Here is a 27,843-nt window from a genome sequence, read left to right as displayed (position 1 = left end):
ACTTTAATTTAAAAAAATATAGCGAATTTTTCCATAGTCATTCCTCCTTCCAGTCAACTTCTCTCCATCTCAGAGGTAAATGCTTTCTGGTTTGTATTGTCATCGATTAGTTTTGTCCATTCCCAGGCTTCATATAAATGTAACCCTATGACGTATACTCTTCTGTGTCTGTATTCTTTTGTTTAGTATATAATGTTTATGAGATTCACTCCTTGTGCAGCATGTGTCAGTTTATTCTTTTTCATTGTTGAGTAGTATTTCATAGCATAAATATATCAAAACTTGTTTTTCCATTCTTCTATTTAAGGATATTTGGGTTATTTCCAGTTTGAAGCTATTATAACCAAGGCTACTGTGAACATTCTTGTACAAGTCTTTTTGTGGACATATGTTTTCATTTCTCTTATGTAAATTCCTAGGGGTGAAATTCCTGGTCCATAGAGTAGATAATTATTTGACTTTATAAGAAACCATTGAACAATTTTACAAAGTGGCCATCATTTTACTGTCCCACCAGAAAATTACCAGAATTCCAGTTGCTCATGTTCACTTTCATTTGGTGTTTTATAGAAATCTACTTTGATAGCTAACCATATCAACTTGCTCAGATTTATTGTTGTATGATATTCTTTTTTCCATCCCTGTCTTTCTAACCAGTCAATGTATTCATATTTTTAAAAAATTTCTCTAATTGATAGCATGTATTTGGGTCTTGATTTTTCACCCAGTCTGACCATCTCTCCCTTTAAAATAGTTTAGTCCATTTACATTTGATGTAATTATTGATATGGTTGGATTTAAGCCTAGCATCTTTGTATTATTTTTTTTATTTGTCTTGTTTTCATTCCTCTGTTGTTCCTTTCCAATAGTCTTTTCCATTAATTGAATACTTTTAGAACGTTATTATAGCTTCTCTATTGACTTCATATTTTGTGGGTTTTTTTATCTAATGGTTACTGTAGACATACAAACATGTATCTTTAACTTATTCATGTCCTACCTTGAAATAATATTTTATTACTTCACAAATGATGTTAGAGTTTTTAAATTTTATAATGCCATTTGTCCACATATTTATTCTTTATATTCTTATTATCATCTATTTTACTTATACATATGTTGTAAACCCCAGAATATATTGTTATTAATTTTGCTTTACATAGTCAAGACTATTTTAAAGAAATTTATTTTATGTTAACCCTTTTTGTCAGTATTTGTGTCATCTATGGATCTGGTTCTGTTGACTATTTTTCTCTTAGTTATGGGGCACATTTCACTGCTTCATAATTTAGCTGATGATTTTTTAATTATGTGCTAAACATTGTGGGAAAAATAACAGTAGAAAGTATAGCAAATGATATGTTGCCCCAGAAAAGTTTATGCCCCTTCCTAGGTCAGGCTTCTTGGTGGAGGTGAAGTTAATCTAATCTGTAGCTGAGCTGGGGCTGTTTTGAAGCTTTAGTTAGATTCATTTTGCCACTAGCTTCATATGTCATGAGGGAAGATGAGGAGTATCCCTTTAGCAGGTCTTGGAATCTATCCAATGGGTAACTTTTTATTCCTTACATGAAGAATTTATGCTGCCAGCCTTTTGGAGCACTGAGGAGTTCTTTTTCTCTCCAGCATGGTTGCCAACTTCATGCAACTTGGAAAAGCTTTGTCTACCCTGATGTTCTTCTCTAGCCTTTGACAAGCTGTTGTCTTGCACTCAGTGAATGGTTTGTGTACTTTGGGGGAATTTCTCTCCATTCTCCTCTCCCATCCTTAGCTTTTGGTAGAATGCTGCCATGACTCTTGATTAAGTTAAATTTCATTGTAATTTTTTAAAAATAAAAAATCCCCTAACAGTGTTACAACAGACCTACTTTCCCACATATTGTCTTCAACTTTACTATAGAATTCTATATGTAATTAGTCAATAAAAAATTGTTTATTAGGGTGGTGCAAAAGTAATTGCGGTTTTTGCAATTTTTTTTTTTTAACCTTTTAAACCGCAATTTCTTTTGCACCAACCTAATATATCCTGCTTCAATCTGAGGCAAGTGTAAATTTCTCAGGTGAACTACATTTGTATGCCAGTGTTAAGTGCAGATTCATTTTAATCCAATAAAACGTTAAGAGAATGTATGATTGATAATATTAGCAAACATAATTATTATACAAAACACATATGGTTTGATATTAATGTACAAACACACACAAAAATGTGCAGTTTCTTTTATCTGCAAAACCATGGTCAAAATTCCATTACTTGCAAACTCACATAACTATGTATCAGATGTGCCAGAAGCAGATAGCTGGCCACATTGTATCAGGCTGTTAATCTTTTGGAGGGTAGGTAGTGTCTTATTTGCATTTGGATTGCTGTCACTGAGCACAGAGCGGACACAAAGTATGGCTCTCATACGTTGTTGAATAAACAGCTTTGAGAGACATAATAAACATTCATAAATAACCTTCCACAGATAAAACACAGGCATCTTAAGTGCTATAACTGATCAAGATTCCACTGGCATTTCTTATGATAATGAACATTTTCCAAGGACCCATGAGCAGGATTTACTCTTGGGTCATCGAACCTGTTCTTCCTATTCAACAAACAAATCTTGAAAGCGAACTGCTTGCCTTCTATGTCTCTCTTAATTGTCTTAGATAGCTTTACTCTCCATGAACCCAAGATATCAGGCAGAAAGAGACGGAGTCTCCATGGAGTACTCAGAGTTTGCTATGGTATGCTGGATTAAGGAATTCTTCTTGGAGGCCGCCCCACCTTCTAATAAATCAGCTGTAACCAACTGTAGACCAGATGGTTACCAGCTGTAACCAGATGTACCCAGGAGTGGGGTTAATGTGTTTCTTGACAGAGACACTTCTTTCTCCCCACACTCCCAACTTGTCCCACTTTTACTCACTTCCACCTTGGAAATCATTTTCCCTGAGCTGCGAGAGAGCTCACCATCTGGTCCCCTGACACCCCTTGTCTGGAACTTTATTGTGCTGACAGTTCTCCGCACACACCTTATTGTTTCTCACTTTGAACTTTTGCTTCTGCTGCTCTCTTTGCACTCCCCACTCCCCTGACACATTGGCTAGATGCAGTCTGTAAGATTGAGTCCAATGGAGGGATTTAAGGAAGGCTTCCAGGAGGAAATGCCCTTTATCTGAGCTCCTACACCATGCAGTAACTGCGCACCTCCCTTAGACTTCACCTAGGATGCTGTTTTCCTGTATGTCTGGACTCCTCTCTGGGGCGCTCCAGGATGGAGACCCTGGCTGATACATTTCTTTTTCCACTATGTCTGGACATAGTAACTACTAGTTCATAGTAGGTGCCCAATGAATATACCCAATTAACTTAAACTGAAACTGGCTCATCCCTCTCCTGTCTTCTATTCTGATAATAAGGTTGGGTCTTTTCCTCATGACAACCACTTCTAGTTTTCAGAGTCTGGGGCCATAGCAACCCCAAACATCTGAATATCTTATTCTTTTACTTCAATTTGGGAGAGGCAAGGTCACACAGCTCAAAGTCCTTGCTTTTACTCAGTGAATTTGTAGGTTTACTATCTAGTGCCATACCCTCTAAGACTTAGACTAGTGAAATGCTTATTTTATTATTCCTGGACTAGTCAGATACTACCTAATACTTGACTCTAGAACAGGAAATGATACAGTAAAAGGCCTAGTAGTTATGAAAAATCTATAGAAAAAGAAATGTTTTAATTGAGACATTTCTGTGTACTAATTAAAATTTTTTTGTTTCCACCTTGGGAATGTGGGAATTGGGAAAGATAATCGTTAACCAATCTTTTGCTTGTCCCTGTCAGACGACACCGTGTTGCATAGGAACGACATTTGAGAACCTCAGCTCCATTTAAACAAAATTACCGTTAAATATACCACTTATCAGCAATAAGTTCTTTTATTTCACAAAAACGGACAAAAATTTTATTTTGACTAATGGTGCTTGCTTCCCAGAATAGGCTCATAACCCTACCTCGATTATTGAAGAAAGTAACCTTTTACCATCTTTTTCCTTCTTAGGCTGTGAGGTTGAGATTCTTGGTGTCAGACCCACTTACTGCCTAGAATATAAAAATGTCCCAACGGATATCAATTTTGCCAATGCAATCAGTGACGCTCTGGACTCCTTCAAGTAAGTGTTCTAGATTCTTAGCCATACCATCGTCCTTCCTTGTCTGCAGGACCAGTAATGAATGCTAATGTGAATTAAGAAGGTATAGGTGAGGTAACGTCTCAGAGAGGTGCTGAGCCTCTTATGTGGTGATCGTTAACCATTAGCAGAGGGTAACTGTGAGTGAGTCATTTCAGGTAGGGGTGCCCTTTGGAAATGTTGACTGTAGAGTAAGACAGTCCGCAGGGGTCTGGAGCTTTCGTCTTTGTGTTGATGGATAAGGGAGAAGCAATATGAACATCAGCATTTCCCTAATCCTAATGTAGTGAATGCCTGTATCTCAGAAGATATTAACAAGTATTTGGCAAAACGGGAGCATCTATGGTGAAATAAGTTTGGAGAATGGCTTACTCTCCCCTCTTCTTGGAAATGTACAGAGCACATTAGCATATCAGAACACAGAACTTTAATTTTTCTGCTACATTTGGAACCATGGCATGCAGTTTGAAACCTGCAGAAATTAGTAATGCTGTCTTGAATAGCATGCGAGGGTCTGTCGGGGAAGTGACTAAGACAGGTCAGGACAAAGCCTCAAGTCAGTCTCAGAAATCACAGGAAGTGGGAAGTCAAGACAGGAGACTAAGTGGGGGGCGGGGGGCTACATGAGAAATCAGCAACCAAGAGGCTGAGGATTTTGGAGACTCTCATGTTTCCGGGGTTGGACCTGGAGTCCCCTTGGCTGCTGAATGGGTCTCCTGGGTACAATCAATGCAGAAGACTCATAATAACCACAGTGTGGAGACCAAGGAAGGACTATCACCCTCCCAAGAGAAAGAGCCTGGCTTCAGGCTGGGCAGACCCTGAGAGCCAGCATACCATAGGCACAGTGGACAGACCGTCAGCACTAGCCACAGGAAGTGACCTGTGACTAACACTGCTCAGAGAGAGCTGGCCAGTTAGGAATTTCATTCTTGCCACCACTAGCCCAGCCATCATGGGGAGCAAGAATCACCCCCATGGAACTTTGAAAGGAGAAAACAACACCCTTGCCTTCGTTGCATCTTAGAATGATTCCAGCTCCATGAAAACCTACCAAGAAGGTCCTTTGGGGCACATGAACCAGGCTGTAATTGACAAGTTGGAGAGAAAATAGGTCTAAAACACTTAAAAACTGAGAAGGAACAAATGAAAAGTTTAGGGAATTGGGGGTAGGCAGGTCTGGAGGAAGTAACCTTTCAATAAATATTCTTCACTCGACAGTAACTTAGGTTTGTTATGTGATTCTGCCTCCTACCTATGCTGCTTTCTTTCTCTTGCCCACAAGCTCTGGAAAACCACACATATGACGAGCAGGAATGCTACATTGCAGCCTAGCTTGTGCAAGCAGAGCAGAAGGGCATGGCACGCAGAGCAGATGAGCAGAACTGGAACTTTGGGATGGCTCTATGTCCACACGAGGCTGTTTCCAACATACCCAAAATGTTAGCCATCCCTACAGCCATTGCCAAGCCAAATATGAAAATTTGGAACATAGCTGTCACACAAACACCTCCAAATAATGCAACACTCGTGCGGCAGTGTAGTCTTTTTTGCATTCATCTTTTCTTGACAGCTGAATGGTCTCTGACTGTGTACCACCCAGTGAGTCACAGGCAGAGAAGCACAGAGCACACAGCCATGAGAATCCCAGATCAGCACGGGCCTGCAAGCTGGCCAGTCCAGACAGGCTGCCCTGTGCTGAGCACACCAGCATGCCAGAGGAGCAAGTGCTGGCCTCTGTTTCCTAGACAAGTTTCTGTTTCTGTTTCTAAGGAAGTTTTTCTTTTTTTCCTTTACAAGCAACATGGCATAGCTATGGGACACTGGGGAATCACAGCTTTATCTTGGAGCACAGCATTTAGAAATGGGTTGGATGATGATGGTGGTGGCGGTGTGCGTATATGCATGTGTGCATTTGGAAAGGTACTGGGCTGCCCTGGAGAGAAAAAGATACAATGAACTGGAGGCCCAGGAAAGTGACCCCAAGCTAAACCTCTGCATGGTGTGTTCTGGCGCTACCACATTGCCCAACTCTGTAGTCATCTGTGTAAACAGTCTTGAGCTCCAGGGAATGGCATTCACATAGTCCACCATGTGAATGACACCCCTGGAGCTGGGCAGTGAAGGCCTGGGCAGGATGGAATCAGGCCAGTGCAATTATTGTGTGAGGTCTTCGTACTGCAAGAGTTAACAGGGCCTCCAGAAACAGCTCCTTTGAATAGTGGGTGGAGAGATGGAGACCCACCATCTCTACAACTAGTCAGGGCTTGAAGTGAGAGAGAGGAAAAAGAAAAATAATTGGCCAGATGATACTGACTGCCTGTGGAAGACAATAAGATGATTTAGGCTGTCCCCCAAACAAAAAGGAGGCACCTCCTTCAACCAATCTATATGTTATTAGAGCATATCTCATTTCCTTATTACATAGTAGAATAAAGGATCGATAATTGTGAGCCAACATTTGACCAGTCTAGAACAGTCTAGAACAATCAAGACCACTTTGCAAGTAACAGCTTGTTCATGCAACAATGTGACTCAAAAGAATCATTAATTCTCTTGGTGTATGCATTTAGGCACAGATGTGTAATTATTTATCTTTTCATCAGCCCCAAATGGAGCATATTTAGAACTCCATACTCACCTCTTGGATTCTTTTCAGCTCTGTCTCAAATTCCTAGCTATAACTTGAAGAGCACTTAGAGTTGCCACACACAAGTATGAAACACACACACACACACACACACACACACACACACACACACACACACACACACCTTTCTCCTGGTCAGTACTGCTTGTAGAGTGTCTTTGTCAACTCTGCTATTGGTTTGAGGAGCAGAGAGAATGGACCCAGGATGGACAGGCTTTGACAGAAGGCGGGAGAGACAGTTAAGATCTTGAACATGGAGACCTACCCAGGGACAGTGTTTCAGCAAAGGGTCCAGGCCAGCCAAGAAGCTGCCCGTGTCTGTGTAAGAAGAGCCAATCAGCTTCCATGTGTACGTGGGCATTGCCTCTATGCTCACAAAGCTTTACTGACCCAAGCATAGCCTTGTCAGAAGTTCCCTTTGCACTTGAACCACTTCAGCATAGAGGAAAGGAGAAGGGGAAAGGAACTGATGTGTTTGACACCCATCCTCGAGCCCTGTGTCAAAGGCTCTATTGCCCTTGACCCATTTTGCTCTATGTCAGCGGCGCTACGTAGGTGTTCTCCCCCCTTCAAAGAGACCACTGACTCTGACAGTTAAATACCTTGCCTCAGGTCTCACACAGCTGGTAGGAGGCCGAGCCAGAGCCCCATTCTTGCAGGGGGATTAGGACCAGTCTCCTGGGGCCTGTCCTGAGTGTGAAGTAACTGAAAACGACTCAGGGTTAGTTCCTCAGTCTTCCCCCATCTACACCCACACCTCCAAGATGCCCTGAAATGGAATCGGCAGGGAGAGGAGGTGGCGGTTTGCTTCTTTGCAGTTCTCTTCAGGGTCATGCTGGGCCTGGGGCTTGCGCAGGATGGAGGTGGAATGGCGGCCTTGGCGGTCTGTGTGGTGTTTTCTGTGTCCTGGCAGCGCGCAGCCCCAGTCACAGGTGCTTGGTGTGTCTTGCCAGCATGCGAGGGGACACCCAGGCAGCACTTCTGCCCGCATTGCCACCTCACCTGTCAAAAAAGGAAAGCAGATTATGATCTGCATCACTTAATGCATTCTCCTGGAAGTTCTGTGTGCAGGATGCTTGGGCTTCAGTGGGCAGAAATAGGTGCATGGTGTTGGAGCCAAAAAAGCCTGAGGAGCTCCTCTGGGGGCGTGGGGGCAGATGCCCGCCTGGCCTGGAGGGCCAGCTGGATGCTGCTTCCAGGCTGGTTCAGGTGGACTGACTGATGCAGCCTCTCAAAACAGTCGGTCAAGTAAGAGTTGGGCCATGGGAGCAGGGGATGCAGCAGCTGTACTGTGTCAAGCACCAGGCTAAGTAGACAGCTCCAAAGGAATTAATTCCTCCAGGATCCCAGAACCTCCATGGCTGCTGGTGCTACTAAAGGAGTGGATGGATGATGAGACAGTTCTTTCACAGGCCACGGGGCAGTCAGCTCCAACGTTCTGGCCTTTTCTGTCCTCCCTGGAGACTCTGAGGAAGAGGGGGTGAGAATACAGGCTCGGCTGTGACTGCTTTCTCCCCTCTGTTTGCCACACACGGAAAAGACATCTAGAAGCATGTCTGTGTAGAAAAGAAACAGGAGGTGTTTCCCTTTGCCTCCCTTTTACTGTGTGTCAAGCACTTTACAAACCCCAGCTCATTTAAAACCCAGTATAGCCCTTTGAGGAGGTTTTTCAGATGGGAAATTGAGGCTTAGAGATACTTAGAGACCGCCAGGTTAGTAAGAAGAGAAGCCGGAATTTGAACCCAGATGTGTCTAGTTCCAAGGCCCTGTCGAAGGATAATTTTCAAAATTAAAACTTTGTCATGTGCTTACTACATAAATATATGGGAATAAGACCAAAGTTCAAATTAACTTATTACTGAGGGAATCAGGAGATGACAAAGCTGGTTAAAAAGAGAATTTGAAAAACACACATGAAGAAAAAGAATGATTGAGAATGATGGGACACGATTATTGTTAGATGCAGAAAGGCTTAATAACTCCGAGGATAATCAAACTGTAGAATTTGGAACTGCTGTCTCTCTCAGACAAAAGCAATTTCATCTTGTCAGTTTCCTACAGGTTAGCAGCTCAGGTTAGAGTCTGGGGTATAATCAGTGGTTAAGTCTGATGACCCATAAGCAAGCTTATTAGACACTGTTCTTATACAACACTGAAAAGACAGGCAGGTTTTTTGAAGGGGGCCTTATTTCTAAGTTTAGGATCATTTTTCTTAACAGTCAATAACTTCAACCATTCCTTTAAATTGCCTCCATTTCTCTCTCCCTAATTCTTCTCTTTCCAACTCACTTCTGTAAGGAAAATGGATGTGACATTATGAACTTTTTACATTGAAAAGAAATCTGGACAAAATCTTAAGGTGATGGGAGACTTGAGTGTCCCTGAAACCCCAGGGTTAGGGGCCCCTTTCGGCTCTCAGGTAACTGGGCTGATGGCCACATGTCCTTCTGGCATGGTTCCTGGACCTTAAAGCTATAAATAGCCAATAGCAGATCTGCAGACATTTCCACCCATCGCTCCTCACCCAACCACTCCGTTACAAATGAGCTGACCTGTGATGGAGACCAGATCCATGTGGAAAACAGCTGGCGACCAAGAATTTGTCAGCTAAACTCTAAACAGGCAAGAGCTCTCAGCCCCTGAAGACTCAGGTCCCTAATGAATCAGTGAGACTCCAACTTTCACAAAAGGCACGTGTATAAATCCTTGATTTGCAAGCATCCCAAATCTAGTGTTCCTGGCATCTGGAGTTGACAGCTTCCTGACACAAAGCCATCAGATACATCTGTGAGAATTTCTGGCTTTCTGATCACATGGAGGTTTGTGAGTATGGCAAACAGCCTAAAAGAAACCAGCCCAGTGGCTGCTGTAGTAAAGTGAGGTGGCTAAGAAGAAATGACCTAAAAGCATTTCACTGAACTTTACTACAACAGTGACCTTGTTTGTGAAATGTTCCTCACATACAAGCCCCACTCTGCAAGTATGCATCCCTAAACATAGGCTAGACCGTGTGAATCCCGTATCTGGGATGCTACAGATGCAAGTACATAATGCGGCTACATGCTGAGGCTTGTCCAAGGGAATGATTTCTGGAAGGTTCCACCATGTTCAAACATAGTGGTAGAGGAAGCACCATCTATCCATCAGTGTAATGAACTTGGGCCTCAAAAAAGTTTTGGGTAATTTCAGACAGGATGAAAAATCGTAACTCGAGATGGACCTCGAGTGCTGTGGGAGCACCTGGCAGGGCCCCCCCACCCCCTGAGCCTGGGCATCAGAGTCAGCTTCCTGGAAGAGGCAACATCACCCCTGGGCCTGCAGGACGGGCAGGAGCTGTTTAACTCTGGTCATGTGAACCACAATTGTCTGAGCCACTGTGGGGCTATTTGGCCTCCCCGAGGATTGCTAGACCCAAGGCTCAGCAGGCTCTGAGGAGACATGCTCTTTCATTCCTTGTGTTCCAAGTGTGCGGAGGCCACAGCAGGAAAGACCATTCTACACTGTGTGTGTGTGTGTGTGTGTGTGTGTGTGTGTGTGTACGCTTAAAATACAGCTTTTCGAGAGCAATTAGGCCATCTGCTCCCAGTATTAATTATTAACCCGTGTAAAGTCTAAGCAAAGGAATTGGCTTTAATTTCTTTTCCACTGCTTCTGTTTTATGAGTTACTATTACCTCTACCGTCATGACCATCGTTCTGTTCTGGTGCTTTGTGGGGAGCTTGTGGGCAAATCCAGTGCTGGGGAGGGGGGTCATGGTGGAAAGCACTGCACGAAGGAGGAAGAGCATGTTAATATTACATGGCATTTCTCTCCCCTTCCCGACTCCATAAGCCTCCTACTCCAATTTATATCACTAGCTCCTCGTTATTCTTATCCCAGCATCAAGGGTTAAATAGCTTGGATTTTTACCTTAGTGCTATAGCCAAGAGGAGGTGTTTTTCCAGAACCAGGGTCTTCCTGGGACCCTTAGACCCTTAGAAGTCTGATCACTACTACAATTCACTCTTGATATATCCACATTGGAGCTGACCCTTCATGTGTCCCCATAGAACAAGTGTCCTGGGTGTACCTGCTGAGGTCAGGCCCTGAAGACTAACCCGTCTGCCTCCCACAAGGTTGCCATGGTAAAGTTTGTTCTTATTATTCCTGTCAGTGAAAACCATAGTCCAATGTTTCCTTTAGAGCCTTCCTTCAAGTCCAGCAATAACAGTCGTTATTTAAATGATTCCTTCTAGTTTTTCTGATCTTCCGATGACAGCTGGTGATGAGAGTGGAGCTATCGGAACATCCCTCTCCTGTCATCACATCTTCCAACTCTTGGGACATCATGAGCAATGCCACATGAGCCAAGAGAGAAGGTGACCTATATACCCTATACACATGCTCTCTGACTTTTGTCATGAAGGTGCTCAGGATGGGCACATCTTGATGCAGTATTTCTGTTTCTCCCTTCCAGATCCCATCTTGTTCATTTTAAGGTGTTGGCTTTGTCTGGCCCACAGGACAGGGTTTGGGGATGCTGATGCCTTCACCAAGGACTGCTGGGGGTAAAAGGGGGCAAGCCGGTGGGGGTGTCTCTCTCAACTGTGCCTCTCATACCCTGCTCCCTCCAGGAATGGCCGGGCTGACCTGGCAGCCATATACCATGAGCGCATTGATGTAGAAGGCCACCACTACGGCCCCTCGTCACCTCAGAGGAAAGATGCCCTGAAGGCTGTGGACACCGTCTTGAAGTACATGACCAAGTGGATCCAGGTGACCAAAAACAAGGACCATTGAGCTAACCTTCTCTCTTGTCACTGTCTTTCTGTCTTCTTGACTGTCACACCACGTTCCTTCTTGCTTATGATAGCCGAGTGGACCACCACAAGGCTGTGAAGTACCGAGATGTACCGAGAGACCCCTTGTTTTACAGCCAGGCCAGTGGGAATGAAATGACTCAGATCTGTGGTATTAGCTGGCTTAATGGATGTGATGGCCCAGTTTAAAGAACCTAATAAGTCCGGTAACAAGCTTGGCCTGGGCATGGGAGCCAGACCTGGGTTCTGTCGCTGATTCTACTACATCCTCGTTGACTTTCAGCAAGATTTTTTTAAACTTTCCTGGGCTTTAATTTTCACATCTGTGAAATGGGTGAATGACAATCCTCATATTATCACATAAGTTTGTTGAAAGAGCCAAAGATGAGAACAGAGAGGTCACCTTATAAAGCTAAAGACCCAACATGTGTTATCTTTAGCACTATTGGAATGGAGAATGGGCTGTCCCAGTCCCCTCCCCAAAGTGCTTCTACTGCCATTTTGAACTGTGTCATCAGGGCAGAAGAGTAGATGATTAAATTCAGAATTGGTTAAGTAACCTTTTTCCTATAACATGTAGTTTCAAACATTTCTTTATCACAGCATGTCTCTCGTGGCACTGTCGTGACTGCCTTTGTCCACCCACAGGAGCGGGAGCTGCAGGACGACCTCAATGTCATCATCTTCTCGGATCATGGGATGACTGACATTTTCTGGATGGACAAAGTGATTGAGCTGAATAAGTACATCAGCCTGAATGACCTGCAGCAAGTGAAGGACCGAGGGCCTGTTGTGAGCCTTTGGCCAGCTCCTGGGAAACACTCTAAGGCAAGATCACCAAGAAGGGGAGACGAGGGCAGGCAGATGGGGGAGGGGAAGCGAGCAGAACACGCCCTCATTTGCCACCACTTTGTGCTTGATCTTTGTCCTGTAGCTGTAATGTAGAAACTCAGAGCAACGTCAGGAGCTAGAAGTCTGGAAGCACATGACCTGCTTTGCCATTTCCTCACTGTGTGATCTTCATCAAGTTGTTCATCCTTCAGTGTCTCTGGTTTTCTCTTCTCTAAAATGGGCGTGCTGGTATCTACCACATTGGATTTTAGTGGAAACTAAATAGATCAAGGGTGTGTGGTGCTTAGCATGTTAAGAGCTTAGCCCTTATAGGGCTATTTTATTATTGGCTGAAATGCAGCACTTCTCAGGCAAATCTGGGGACTATCAGATGCATACACAGAATGTTCTTCCTCTGGAAGAAAGCCACCAGTCTGATCTGTTTTCATCAGTGAACCCGAGAGAAGAAGGTGATGAATGAACGGGGGCTGGGGCGATGTGTGCCGTGGGTCCGCTCTTTATCTCAGGATCCACACTGCTTGGGTTCAGATCCCAACTCTGTCATCAACTGGTAACCAGGCAGTTCCTTAACTGGGCCCCTCTGCTTCTCGTCTGCCATTCGCGTGGGGATGTCATAGCAGCTTCCTTCCTGGGCTGCTGTAAAGCACATACAAGCATGCTGGGCCCACCGCAAGGATGACGTATGTGTCACTTATTATGATTATCACTATTGAAGGGGGACATTCCCAAGCAGGTGTGGTTGAGTTCCCACAATGTACAGATGGAGGACAAAGCCTGCTCCCCCAAGTCACTGCCCTCTAGGAATTCAGCACCCTAGATCACTAGGCCTCTACGTGCCCTTCTCTCCAAACAATAATTATACCTGGCAGAACTCGGTGAGTCACCCTGAGAAAGTGAAAAGGAATAAGTAGCCAGTTGGATTGACTGCTTCCTGGCAAGGAAGACCATTCGTCTCCAGTGTGGCACTTCGGAGCGTGCCGACTCCAGAGTGCTTAAGCATCAACAGTTTATAAGCTGGGAAGCGCTTCTTCCGACATGGTGTTTAAGTCAGGCAGTTGCAAGCCACCTAAAGCAGTTGGTAGATTATTCAAAAGTAGGGGCTGTGTTGGGGTGACAGTTTGTCATGTGACGGACACAACAGTTTGTGATACCTGTTACGGTGTCATCAGATTTTTCACTTGCCCAAAAGCTTTCTGCAAATGCACCCTACTTCCCTTAAGAACTATGGATTTTCTTAAGTAGGAAATCAAAACGCGTGGGGTCATCAGAAACCCTCTACTAAACAGTCTAAAGACTATTTTCAGAGTTGAGTGGATACACTCAATTTTATATTTAATGCTACCCAGGAAGAATTGCTGGCTATAGGCCAGCCAGGCAACGTCAGCCAGTTGATTTTAATTTTAGCCATGAACATTTAAGCTGCTGCTAAATATTGGACATATGTACAGAGTTCACATCTTCATCATGAAACAAGCAGTGTAATAGTGGCAAACAATTAGTAGCATTTTAAAGATTCAAGTGTAGGTGGGACATGTTCTAGGCCAAGTCAAAGAACAAATCTGCTTTCTTTGATCTCGGTGGTATTTAACATCAGGCAGACCAATTTCTCATTTGCCCTTTCATTTTATTGTAGAATTTTTGACATAAATAAGTTTTTGTAATTTGTTCATTAATCACTGAGTAGATACCAAAAAATTTATTATGAAATTGTTGTGATGCGTAAAGGATAATGTTATAATGGCACCTGATATTCAATAAACATTTAAGAAATAGGACATTCCCATTACCTGTGGGAGCTCCTATGTGCCCTTCTCAGACCCCATCACCTTTGCAGGCCCCTTAGAGGAAACCACTGTCCTAAATTTAGAGTTATCATCTCCCTAATTCTTTTTTATAGTTTTACTATATATGGTCTTTACTTTTGTAGTTATTTAAACTTTATAGAATAGGAAAAATCCTGTCTGTATTCTTCTGCAACTTGCTTTTTTTGGTCTCAAACTGAAATCCCCAAGATTCTTTCAGGTGTTCTGTGTAGCTGTAATTCATTCCTCTTCATTGCTGTATAATATTCCACTGCCCAAACACACCATGATTCATTTATCCTTTCCATTGTTGCTGGGCATTTGGGCTGTTCCAGTGTGCAGTATATATCTCTCTATATGTCTACAGATGCACATATATGAGGGGTTCTCTCTGTATCCCTAGGGATTAACTTGTTACCATGTTTCCCTAAAAATAAGACCTAGCCGGACAATCAGCTCTAATGCGTCATTTGGAGCAAAAATTAATATAAGACCAGTCTTATTTTACTTATAATATAATATAACATAATAATATAGTATAATATAATATAATATAATATAATATAATATAATATAATATAATACAATATAATACCGGGTCTTATTTTACTATAATATATTGTCAGTACTATAGTAAAATAAGACCCGGTATTATATAATATAGTATTATTTAAGACCAGGTCTTATATTAATTTTTGCTTCAAAAGATACATTAGAGCTGATTGTCCAGCTAGGCCTTATTTTCGGGGAAACAGGGTAGGTCATAGGGCATATGGATTTTTAGCCTTATTAAATAAAGTCACCTTGTTTTCTGAGACATACTAAAATTGCTCATTTTTATGTAGTCAAACCTATCAGGTGTTTTGGTCATTTCTTTCTTTGGTCTTATAAAATCCTCCTTCTCCTCGAGGTCCAAAAACATTCACATACATTTAAGAAAGAAAATGCAAAGCCGGTGATTCTTGGTTTTCTTTGCAGATCTATAACACACTGAGAACAGTGGGACACATGACTGTCTACAAGAAAGAAGACATACCAAGCAGGTTCTATTACAAGAAAGGGAAATTCGTCTCTCCTTTGACCTTAGTGGCCGATGAAGGATGGTTCATAACTGAGGTAATTACAAAATAAATATATGACAATTTATCCATTAGACAAATTCTATCAAACAGCCAAAGATAAATAGTCAGCTTTTACACTTAAAAGATTTTGTTTTCACTTCCATGTCATTCATTGCATTATTTCTTTCATTAGAGAATCAAGAGGCTTGGTCAACTTGGTGACTTTTAGATGCGAACTGTAGATTCCGGCCCAGAGTCACAGTTTAGACTGCACGACTCCAGACTTGCTGTATTTTAACAAACAGGCCTTAACCCAGTTACCCAGGCTTACAATGTAACATGTTCAGTTTAAAGTGGAACAATTTCTCTGGACCAAAGCAGTTGCTTTAGGGAAATGAAAAGTAAGGAGATGCTCAGCTTTGCTTTCACCTTGAAGAGAAATGTCCAGCAAACAAAACTCCCCAGACCCAGGTTTGCTCTTTGCCAACTTGATTTTACAGAGGAGATTATCTTGCATTTTGGGTCCAAACCCTACTTGCCTGGTACCCAAATGACGTCACCAACCTCCTCTTTTCCTGTCTGGACTCTAAGCTCACTAGTCTCTGAGATCATTTTCTGACATTGGGCCAGCATAGGAAGGCCCTGCCCTTCAGAGCAATCCTGGTCACATGCCATCTAGAAGAGAGCATGGGTTAATGTAGACATGAATTGGAAGGTGGATTGCCAATAGATCAAGCTACAGGTAAAAGAGAGTGGCAGATGTTGGCACATGACAGTCATTGGTTGAAGCCCCTGAGGTTGAAGGTCTAAGATTAGTATTTAACCTGCCGGAGAGAGGCCAGGTCTTGACCAGCAGAAGTACTGATCAGGTACATGAGTGGAAGTCTGGGAACTGACGTGTGGAATAATCGGGGTTCCCTGACATAAATCCAGTCACTCAGGAGGATTGGGTTGTTCCTGTGTGCTGTCAACACAGAGAAGCCCCTGGTCACTGGGGAAACAAAGCAGACCTGGTCAAATGTCACTGCACATTCTTAGGCCAAGCTGGACCCTTCTACAGACTTGGGCTTCCTAGGCCACGTGATTTAAAAAGTCTCCAAGAGGCCCCTCTGCCCCTAACCTTCTCTCCTCTAAGAACCAAAATGCTTCCCTCCGCTTTGTCACACTGTTTGAAATTCACCTGGAGTGAGATTACTCCAGGCTCACAGCACTTGCATCTATAGTGGTTCTCTCAGGACTTGGCAGCGAACACACATGCAGTGAAGTGGGTCACCTGGTTAGGTGCCTACCCAACTTCATGCCATAAAGCCAACTTCCCACGTCATACAAAAGGGCTTACACTTGAAACTTTTTCAATTTAGAAAATTCTCAAATTACTTTTGAGTTTTTAAAAGCCAATAGACAATGAGGGTTAATTCATAGTTTGCTGTCATTCGTTTCTTAGCATGACTATGTGTATCCATTATTTACTTTCTTGTACGTAGCTGAAGTCAACTGTGCTGAGAGGCTGGTTCATGGTAGTGGGGAGGGAGATTGTAAGAATGCAGAGGTCATTTGGAGCAATTTATGGGAAAACAGACTTAGGTAGGCAGAGTGGCAAAGCCAGAGGGCATCATGAAGAATTGGACGACTAATGGAATGTTAATGGGAGAGGCCCTGAAACCCTCCAGGAGGGTGGGACAGGCACCCGTGAGGCTTCAGATGTAAGTGCTATCAGAGAAGGTTCAGTCTGGAAGGTAAACACAATATCCTGGCAATAGCACATCCAGCTAGAAGATGCATGTTTGTCCAATGAGTGATTAACATACAGTGATGGGGGACCCAAGGGTATCTGTCAAGATGCTCTTGGTTGTAAGTCATTAGGCCACTTGAATAAATGTGGTTTACATAATAAAGATTTATTATCTCACGTAACTAGAACTCTGGAATTTGGCTGTTCCAAGTTTGGTTCATTCAGCAACTCAATGATATGAAGCCCCTGAGTCAGCTCTTGTCATTCTTTTGTCTTTCCCTTCAGGGTCACAAGATGGCTGTGACAGCTCCAAGCATCACATCCCTTCAGTCATCCTAAAGCAGGAAAGAAGGGATGTGACTTATTCTCATATACCTCTGATTTTTATTAGGGAGCAAAGTCTCTGTCCCAGAGTCAGAGGCAGATACAAGTTTTATCAGACTCTAACTGACAATTATAAAATTTGGGGGAGGGGATCTCTTTTTAAAAAAATGGTACATAATTTTGAACATAAAATTAGGTGCAGGGACCTAGAAGAAATCCATTCAAATGAGAAGCCCTGATGCTTGAGCTTCTTTAATTGCAGTAGAAATCCATTCCTGCCAAGAGTCCACCAGCAAACCTCTCCTTAGGTCTCATCAATCAATGACCAGTGTGGCTAGAAAATTCCTCCCCTAGGTCTGCTTTGGTGGTAAGACCTGGTACTGTGCTGAAATGTGTGTGGGCCAGCAGGTCACACTCACGTGACAAGAGTGATACAGAGGGTGGAAATTAGACAGAGAAGGTTCTTGAAATTTAGAACAGCAAATAAAAGAGGTGGGAGGAGAGCAAGGACAAACTGCACCATCTCCAACATGCTCACAGTGATGGCGCCCTCAGAAAGCCTGGTGACAACTCTGGTCATGCCTCCTCCTGCCCCGGACTCTGCTTTCATCACACCCTCGGCTATATCCCCATACCCACCTCCCACTGTGCTGAGGGTCTAAGTACCTGCTCCCCTGCAGGAATGTGGCAAATTTCAGTGTCTTCTGAGAGTGAAGCTATATGGCAACTGCACACTGTATGTTATATGATGTCATATTATATTACATTACATTACTTTTGTGTGTATCACATAAATACACAGACACACCCATACATATGCATATATTTGTTTGTGTAGATCAGTACTAGGGCTTCCCATTATTTTACTGCATGGCTTATGAAGGGTGGAGAAGCTGCAAGAACAGGAAGAAGGAATGCCTAACTGTTGACAATTACTTGAACAGCTTTTTAAAAATATATAATTATTTCAAAAAGGAGATGAGGTAATTTTTAAAATACTTGAAGCAGAAAGTTTTTTTTTTTAAAGGAAGAAATCAGAAGAAAGACATATAGGATGTGAAAAACATAAGATTAGTTCTGAAAGATTAATGTTGACCCACTAAATACAGACACTATCAATGTTATTTCACATAGTTTTAATTGTTAATAACGGGTACTATAAAACTCATCTTAATTTATCCTGCCTGGCTCGTTAGAAACTTGAGAATGACTCCTCCCTCATTGTTTCAGTGACATGAACACAGTTATTTTACCCTTTGCAGATAACGAACCTACCAAGAAAAATTTCTTCTTAAAATTTTGGCAACAACAACGATGAAATATTAACAGCTATCTTGAATTAAGTACCTCCTGGTTACTATTTCTAATTCTCAGTAACTCTACTTTGTAGGTATTATTAGTCCTGAAAATAACATACCGCAACATAAAATGGAACAAAACATGGTTCTGAGCTTCCTAGCAGCCAACTCAAAGAGGAAAGGACCATCAATTATATTAATGTAACTTACGGTGTCTGTAACATAAACAAAACAAAACAAAACGAATGTTTCTCCAGGAAATCATGGTTGTCCCTGAGTCCTGAGAGACATTTAGTCACTCTTTTTTTGTACCTTAGTTTCCTAGACTGAATACCTTAATCATTTTACTCCTCTCCTTGAAATTACGGATTTTTGTTTTTAAGACACACAAAAAATTATAATTTCTGATGCTACTTTGATATAACATTCAGATTATATTTCTCTGTCTTCTGAAAATTCCTGAAAACGAACACCCATTCTTACCTTAGACATCTTTTACCTCTTTCTGTTGTTTGTGATACTTGACCACAGAGGATGGAAAACTCCGTTCTGCACGCTTGTTCCTGCTCTGTACCAGGGCCATTAAGCTCCCACACTCCTATTGGCAGAATCTCTCCCCACATGGTAGAAGAACGCGGCTTTACTCTGCACCCTCCCTCCCAATCCAGAGCATGTGTGATGCCCGTCTGTGCAGGACTGCACTTTGCATCAGCCGCGGCACAAAATTCTCTGACGTGCAAGCGTTCTCTCTGGGGCTGGGTTTGGTAGCAGAGGGGTCGTTTTTCTGGTTGAGCCATGATTAGGAAAACAGCTGAGTCAGGACAAATTGATGCTGGTCGGGGGCCAATAAAATAGAATCCCATCTCTCTTCGCTTTTCCCCAACGCTGCCATCCCATAAACATGCACGATTTTGCTTCCTTGGCAAAACTGCTGCTCCCATATAAGCGCCAACTTTTTCCCCACCAATTTAAGTTTTGCAGACTCTAAGGCAGCCAGCTGCTCTAACAGGAAGTCTTAACTGAGTTAGGTTTTGTTTTTTTGGGGGATGGGGGTGGGTAGGTTGCTTAGAGAGCTGTCACTGAAAAAAAGATAAAGACAGGGAAACAGATTTTATTTGTCACCTGGAACTGCACAATTATCCAGCGTGACTGCTGACGTTGCCATGGAAAAGTGAGCGCCTTGCACAGTGGCTCCCTGCAGTTTGCTTCCGCTCCACACTCTTTAATATACAGACTGGATTTCCAATCACTGCCAATCCTTTCTCTGGCCTCCTCTCCTGCAAGGGCAGAAATCTAAAGGTGCTCATATTCCCAAAGGACTAAACATGAAGAGGTTAAAAAAACAGGCCGCCTGCACAGGTCAAGCCCCAGCCTACCACACCTGCCAGGCAAGGAAATAGGGCTGCCTAACTGGTGCTTCCCAACATCCTCTGTCTCCCTGAGACCTGGCCACTGTCCTTTCCATTGTTTATCCTTGCCAGGGTCAAGGGTCACACTCTTCACTGGAGCATCTGAGCCTCAAACCAGTGGACCCCACTCTCCCCTCCCAGGGGTTTTCTGCAGTCACAGGGAGTCACACATGTTCCACACCTATCCCTCCCAAAGGGGTTCTGGGGCAGACTGCTTGTCACGTCTGGGTGATCCAAGGCCCCTCAGGAGCCAGGCCCAGTGGTGCTAAATGTCCTTGGCATATGGGATAGTCAGGAGCAAACAGCAAAATGCGGAGTGGAGAAATACAGTGGGTAGATTCCACCTAACTCAAGTACACGCTGCCATCCTCCACCGTAAAATCCATTACTATCTAAACACATCAACTGCTAAAATCAACAAATATTTGATGAGTGCCTACTCCATGTAGCCCAACAAAGTTCTAATTCAAATTAGCATATGGAGCCTTTGGCAGCTCCTGCCCTCATGGAGCTTGAAGCCTAGGGAAGGAGTCAAATATTAAATCAAGATTCATGCCAAACAAACAAATAAATGTGCAGTTACAAATTGTGTTAAATGCGATGACGGAAAAAGAGTATTATGAAAGAGATTGTCTGGGAGAAGAGGGAAGCCACTTTAGATGAGGGGGCAGAAGGTCTCTCTGAGAGAGTGACTTCGAGGCTGAAAGCTGAAGAATGAGTGGTCATGGCTTGGTCAGGGAGAGGGGGTCACTTTCCAGGCCAGGGAAGTGGGATACTTGAAGAATCTGAAGCAAGAAAGAAAGAGCTTCGAGAATGAGAGGAACTGACAGAATGGACCACATGGCCAATTGTGGGGAGTGAGGAGAAAGAAAGAGGCATGGACGAGGCTGCCCCGCTGAGCAGGGGTCCGATCGGGTTAGGCCATGGGAACGATGGTATTTTATCTTAAGTGCAATGGAAAACTATGGAGAAGTTTCACGGGGGAGCATCATGACCCATAATCCTCAGGATGATAGAACTCATAGCTTGTAAGTAAAACAGAGTTGAGGAACTAAATTTGTGAACTGTTCCTCCAAAATTCTTCTATTTCTCAAATACCATCTCTTCCATGAAAGACCCAACTCTTCCCTAATTTCCTCCATCTGAGAATTCTCATAAAACTCTGAATCACTCCCCCGGGTGCCATATATGTTTGTCTGCCTTTGTACTCTTCCTTCCTGGGGTGGAAGCTCCTTGAGGTCAGGTCTGCAGCATCTTGACCTTCATTTTCCTCCATGGAAACTAGTGCATGGCCGAGGCTCAGTATAAGTGAGTGGGATCTGAGTTAAGAAATATTAAGACACTTAATTCAATAGGTTCAATAGGTTGTTCGTTTTGTAGGCTTGTAAATCAGTAAGCAAGTAAACAGAGAGGAAAGCTAAGTCAGGACTTTAAATTTGGATAATTATTAGTAGCCCTAGAAGAGATTTCAAAGGGGAACGGGTGTTGAAACCACTAGTGGAAATTCTCCTAGCTTCCATTAGCCCACAGCTGGAACCCAAGGGCAGGTCATATCAGCAAACCCCAGTCCCTTCCACCTTCAAGGGCTAATTCCTGTGGCCTCTCTTGGACCGTGTCCACCTCACGCCACTGTGCTCAGAAAGGTGGCCAGATACGACCCGAACCTGGTGAAAGATTGGGAAACATGATGTTTCATTGTTGATCTTCTGGACTCTTATTTGAGTAGAAAGAAGTGCAGCAACTTCAGGCCCAAGCTTCTAAAGGAGGCCAATATTTGTCTCCGTGAGAAAGATTTATTTTGAAAACTGGCAAAGGATATGAAAGCCAGGCTCAATTCTATGTGGCTGAATGGCAGTTAGGCCTGGACCCAACAATATTTGGAAAAATCAAGATGATCTGGGAAATGTGGCTTCTGAGTTTTAGTGGCAGCTAGAGTGGTACTGTCCAGGCCTGACTAATTGAGCTTCAGGAAGCTGGGTGTTGAGTGCTAGAGAGAGGCTGCTTGCTCTTTGGTGGTGATTAGGGTTGTCTGTGAAAGCCATATGAGAGCACATGCATACCCTCCTCACCCCTGGTGCCCTTCAATAAACAAAATCCTGGGGACAAAAAATAGAAAAAGAAACACCATCCACTCAGTGCTCTCCTCCGACACCTCTCTCTCCTCCAAGGAACCCTGTTTCTTTTGATCCCTGCTGGTTTTGCTGTCTGGCATTTTTCATCTCAAGGCTTAGGCTGTGTGTGGCAATGGGCTTCCCAGGGTCAGACCAGGGCCTGAGGTCTGTGCAATTAAATTCTGTTTTGGAAAGAGGCAGCCTCCTAAGACAGAGAAAGAGAACCTGCCAGATGGACATCTCTTTGCAGTGGTATGTGGCAAGCACACATAGTAAGGTTCGTAACCACCTGTCCCACAGACGCTCCAAGGAGTCATGCCACCAGGAAGCCTGTTGGGAGGAGCATTTAAAATAGCAATGCCACAAAATCTGAGCAACAGTGGCTTTTCATTGAAACCAAAGCTCAACCTTAACCCCCAGCAGCAAAACCCCCAGAGCCAGCTCAACTGCGGCTGAAGAATTGACGCCACCCTGACTTGTACATTATTGCATCCCTCTTTCAGCCTGAGGTGGTGCCAGAAGTTTACTGTATTTTGGGGGGCCTGGGAGGTTCTTGATATACCCGTGTCCTGGGAGAATAAAGTAGATTTGATTTTTATGAGGCCCCTCACACACCTAGATAGGTGCTCACATTTTATTTGTTTTAATCTGACCAGATTTCAGTTGAGTTCCCCGGTGCCCTAGAGATCTGGTGAGATGCCTCATCAAGGGAACGATGGAGAAACTTGGGTCCCTGACTCCACTTCCCTGGAAGAATTGTACTGTTAGTGGTTGAAAGGAGGGGTGATAGTCAAAGTGTTTAACAACCAGGACCCCACGGGCACCAGCCAATGAGACTGGCTGCAAAAGCCGGTGGGGCACACTGGCTCCTGCTTTGGAAAGCGACCTATATAGGCCGAAAGCACAGACTCAGCATGGTAACACAGTATAAACACGAAGTGTCCTCAGAAAAGGACGAAGCATCGCTTAACATGGCACATGAAAGATGCCAGGTGAATGACTTCCAGGCTCTTCCAGGCCTGACGATGCACCCCAGTCACCTGGGGGGGGGGGGGGCGGAGATTATTTTAAAAGAGAGATTCCCGCCTTACCCTGACTTACCGAGCGCAAATACCCCAAATTGGGACCCAGGATAAGGTCAGGGCAGTCTCTGCACAGCCGGTTGGGATCCAGCAGTGCAGACAGTGAGTGCTCTGGGTTTTGCGGTGGGAGAGCCTGCTGTGGCCTCATGGGGGTACCTGGAAAGGAAGTCATCCAGACAGTGGGAGGAACTAGACAAAGCCCTGAGCATCTCCTCTGGTCGGAGAGGGAAGCCACGAAGGACGGCCGGATTTCCACATCCTCGGCCGCCCTGCGAGAAGTCATTTCGTGGTACAGGGCAAGAGCTGGAGTCCAGATGTTGTCCCAGCAGCTGGCAGCCCTCCTGGGTTCTCAGGAGTAATTTTTTTCTGTGGCTTAGCAACCATTTTCTGATCTACGCTCTGAGGGGAGATCAGAAGGAATGGACGAGAGAAACAGACATGCTAATGTATTTAAAAAATACAACAATTAAAAAAAGAGTAAGCGCCCTGAGAGATTGCCAAACCAAGTAACTTGGCCACGTGCAAACAGACAATAATGAACACAACCGTTCAGGCCACTTCCTTCTCCTTTCTGTCCTTCCATCCCTCCTTCTGTCTGCACCCTCATTCCCAACCCTGCCTCATCTCTGACTCTGTCCCCAGACATCTCAATTCACCACCATGAAGAAATCCTCAAATGGTGAATGCATAGAGATGTGTGCAGGCAAGTGTTGAACAAACTTCATTAAAGTTTGCTGATTTGGGGGTAAACAGTGAATGTTACTTTTTTTTAATGCTCAGTGTGATTAAGACAAAGACCTAGTCTAGAGACTATAACTCTTATCTCATAGGTATTCCCCTGACGCACCAAATTCAAGCAAGCTGATGGCGGGCATTTTCATGGTCAGCTGAAAGTGGAGCGCGGGCAACAAAATACGACAAAGACACTGAAATTAAAAAAAAGCACACAAATATCTAGAAACATAATAACTCAACTATGTCTCGCAGTGTTTCTTCATGTGGAGCTAGCTGGGGCTCCTTCCCGTTAGAGATGATTAACTAGCTTAGTGGCTCATCGAGGTGGGTCCTGGCCCAGCTCTCCACCCACGCAGAGAGGAGGGTCCTGAAGGCACTAGAATATGCTGAGGATTAGGCTTGCTGAGGATTTTATTTAAATTTCCCAGGGAGTGCTCATTGGAGAGTCACCACCTTGTCCCAGTTTAGCTAGGGCTGTCCTGGTTTTAAAACTGAAAGCCTTGCTTCCCTGGAACCCCTCAGCCCCAGGCAAACCGGGCCAGTTGGTCACCCTGTTGGATTGGCAGGTAGGCACTTGAGAGCAGGAAACTCACAGTTCCTCTCACTCCTTCCAACAGTCTGACTCTGATGGCTGCTTCCTTCTGATGCGTTTCCCATGTGAGGTGACACAAGGGCTCCTTGCCTCTCAGGGTCTTCTGTGTGTCAGACCTTCCCCACTAACAGAATTCCCAAGGGTCCTGTTACTGGGGGACCACCCTTTTGTTAGAGCTTCCTATGTGGCCTCCTTGGTTCCATGGCTACACACACTCGTACACACACACACACACACACACACGCACACACACACACACACTCAGCCCCATGCCCACTGACAGTGATTCTCACCGCAGGGCTCCTGCTTCTTCTCAGGCCCACGGCCTCCTCCCTGCTGGGACCTGCCTCACTGCTTCGGGCTCAGGGTGCGCCCTCCGGGTCCTTGCTTGCTTGGGAAACACTGCACAGAAGCTGCAACCCCTCGTCTTTCCTCACGAAGGATGAGCTCTTTTAGGTGAAGGAATTGCCTCCCTTAAATGTGCCCCCCATCCCGAAAGCCTAGCAGAGTGGCTGGCAGATTCAGAACTCAGTGCATGTCTGTTCAAGTGAATAAATAGGCTCTTAAATCATTGCTTTCTCCCACGTCCTGGCAGGGATGCCCCCACCCTTGCCTGGGACTCCTCTCACCAATGACACCCCATCCCTTCATGGCTTTCATGGAGTAGACCCTTTCCTTTTAATTAGTGGGGAACCACCCCTGGCAGGCAGGTCCCTTACTGGGCCTTCCACGCCATGCTGCAGAAAGACCGGGGGTTTCCTATCACTTCTGGAAACTGGCTGCCCACCCTACAACGGGCCTGGCTTTTTTTAGAGACCCCAATCTTAGGGGTACTCCCCTCCTCCCTCCCTACACACACACACACACACACACACACACACACACACACACACACACACACACACACACACGCTGCTCCTCTACCGGGCTCACCTTTGGCCAGCTCAGGAGGGTCTGGACATCTCCCTAGGCTGTCACTAGGTGGCACTGTGTGGCAGTCCTGGACCTGGTAAGGTCAGGACGGGTCAGGCGCCTCAAGCGGGAGCTTGAGGGCCCACTGCCTGGGGATTCCTGCTCTGGAGGCTGCACCACCTCATACGCAAGCATTTTGGGGGATAATGTGGGGACAGTATGAAGACGGTGAAAGCTACTAGGTAGGAAAGGAAAAGGAAGAAAATCGTTCAATGCACTGTTTTGAAATGAAGGCTGCATATGTAACGTATTCCATTCAGTCACTTCGACGAAATGGTTAGTTTCCATAAAACCAGACAGTTTATTATTACTTTTTAAAATAAAAAAGAACAATTGTTACACTGGAAGAGTTTGCCCTTTTAATAAAAATTAGTGGATTTGCCTATGGTCAGATCCCCAGTTACCTGCAGGGCTGAGATTTTCATCGCTCTATGTGGTATTTGTGGAATTTTAAATTCAGGGCATCAGTCTTTTTCTCCCTTACACCTGTCCCTTTGTCATGGAGTACGTATGTCCTGTGGGATTCATAATTAGCGACCTCGTTAGGAACAAAATGTCCACTCCTGACGCAGGAGTCACTGAGTCAGTAGACTGTGAGAGAGGAAGCAACACCGCGAGTGAGCCGACGAAGCTAACTCGGGCTGTGTGGTGATCGTCACCACAGACAGAGAAGGAACAAAAACCATCTAACGAGTGAGAAACGCAGTAAGTTAATAAAAACATTCCCATGGAAAAATACGAGCTACAGCTGGAGAAGGAGGGACCAGGAATGATGGAAATTCAGGAAACAGAGAGTCAATGAAATAGTGCGATTTGGAAAGCAGTAATGCCAGGGAGCGATTTATGGGGTGAGACTGGATGGGTGTGCAATGTGATATGACAGCTAAATAAGCAAAGGAGAGTTCAGCCCTCACAACCATGCCTGTCCTGCTGCACAGGACCAGCGTGCCTCACCCCACAGCCACTACATTGGGTGACCATCCGCAGCCACTTAGTGGCCACCTATTGTGCATCAGGCACTTAGCACACCGTCATGTCATGTCCTCCAAACACTGTGTGAGGCAGCTATTGCCACATCAGCAAGGAAACAAGCTCAGAGAAACTAAGGACCTGCCCAGGATTACAGAGCTAGAAAGTGGCAAACTGGACTTTAACCCTGTGCCAATCCAATTCCCAAATCTCTTCTCTATACTTGATAACTGGCCACCACTCAGGGAGTGCAGAGGCAAGGGACGGGGGGACCCCTCACTGTCCAGAGCTGGCGGGAGCACTGCAGTGACCTCTGGCTATGAAGAGCGAAAGGTGTAGAAGGACCAGGAGACTGAGAATCTGGGTTTCAGTCCCAGCCCTGCCTCTCAACAGTTGTGTGTCTTTAACCTCTCTGTGCCTTGGTTCTTCCAACTACAAAGTGGGGGACATCACGTCCTCCACACTGGGATGCTGTGACGACGAAGCGACTGTCAGTGTCGGCTCTCGGTGAGCTGTGTGGCCCACTAACTACACGGGACTCTTCCAAGTCTTGTGAGCCAACCTGTGAGTCGCTGGTACTTTAGCTGTTTTGATTCCACTCATGCATCATGACCAGTCATTTCTAACGCCTGCATTTGGAATATTTGCAATATTAAACCCCGCTTAGCAAGAAGGTTATTGGAATATCAGGAAGGAATGAAGGGCTCTGCAATGAAACATTTGGGGATGTCGCACTGGGTACAGCCTCCTCAGGAGTCACAAGACCTTTAAGCCTTTTATCTCACAAGTAAGCCCTGCCTGCAGTGTAAGAAAAGCTAATTCTGAAGGAAAGAAGGGTGAGAGGGAAGTGATGGTTTTGAAACCCATCACAAATGGAGAATGATTGAAGGAAATAAAGATACGCAAGGCCTCGTAAGGGGAGCATGAGCGCCATCTTCAAACGTTTGACTAAATGGAGAGGAGGGGACTAATTTATTCGGAGCTGCACCCAAGGGTGGAACTTGAAGGCAGGATGTATGACAGAAAGAACATTGGGATGGTCGTGAATGGACTGCCTCTGAGCTTCAAGTGTTTTCCTAGAAAGATGAGGTGATTAGATTAGACACTGTGTTTTCTAACAATTCTCTGACAGCAATTGGCTTTCCTACAATTCAACTCAATTCCAACACTAACTACCTAGGGTTAGAACAGCCCCCAACATTAAGGGGCTCAGTTTCCCAAGACTGCCCCACTTCAGATGCCAGCCTACCCTTCCTTGAGTTTAACTTGGCTACAAGTTTG

The 27,843-nt window shown here is 44.5% G+C and overlaps 1 protein-coding gene across 3 annotated transcripts in view; it reads left to right on the top strand.

Moving 5' to 3' along the window:
* The window catches only part of ENPP6 (ectonucleotide pyrophosphatase/phosphodiesterase 6), a 170,416-nt gene that overhangs the window by 133,425 nt on the left and 9,148 nt on the right, over positions 1 to 27,843 (top strand). For all 3 annotated transcript variants that reach the window (XM_074329849.2, XM_019736178.3, XM_019736176.3), the window contains 4 exons: positions 4,045 to 4,156; positions 11,438 to 11,579; positions 12,272 to 12,451; positions 15,256 to 15,393. In XM_074329849.2, coding sequence (XP_074185950.1) covers positions 4,045 to 4,156; positions 11,438 to 11,579; positions 12,272 to 12,451; positions 15,256 to 15,393 — 572 coding nt within the window. The remainder of the gene's footprint in view (positions 1 to 4,044; positions 4,157 to 11,437; positions 11,580 to 12,271; positions 12,452 to 15,255; positions 15,394 to 27,843) is intronic.

This window comes from Rhinolophus sinicus, chromosome 16 (assembly GCF_057876585.1).
Source record: "Rhinolophus sinicus isolate RSI-liver-muscle chromosome 16, RSI-T2T, whole genome shotgun sequence".
Classification (NCBI taxonomy): Eukaryota; Metazoa; Chordata; class Mammalia; order Chiroptera; family Rhinolophidae; genus Rhinolophus; species Rhinolophus sinicus.
The sequence above is the reverse complement of the archived record's forward strand: the minus strand, read 5'-3'. Positions and strand labels throughout refer to the sequence as shown.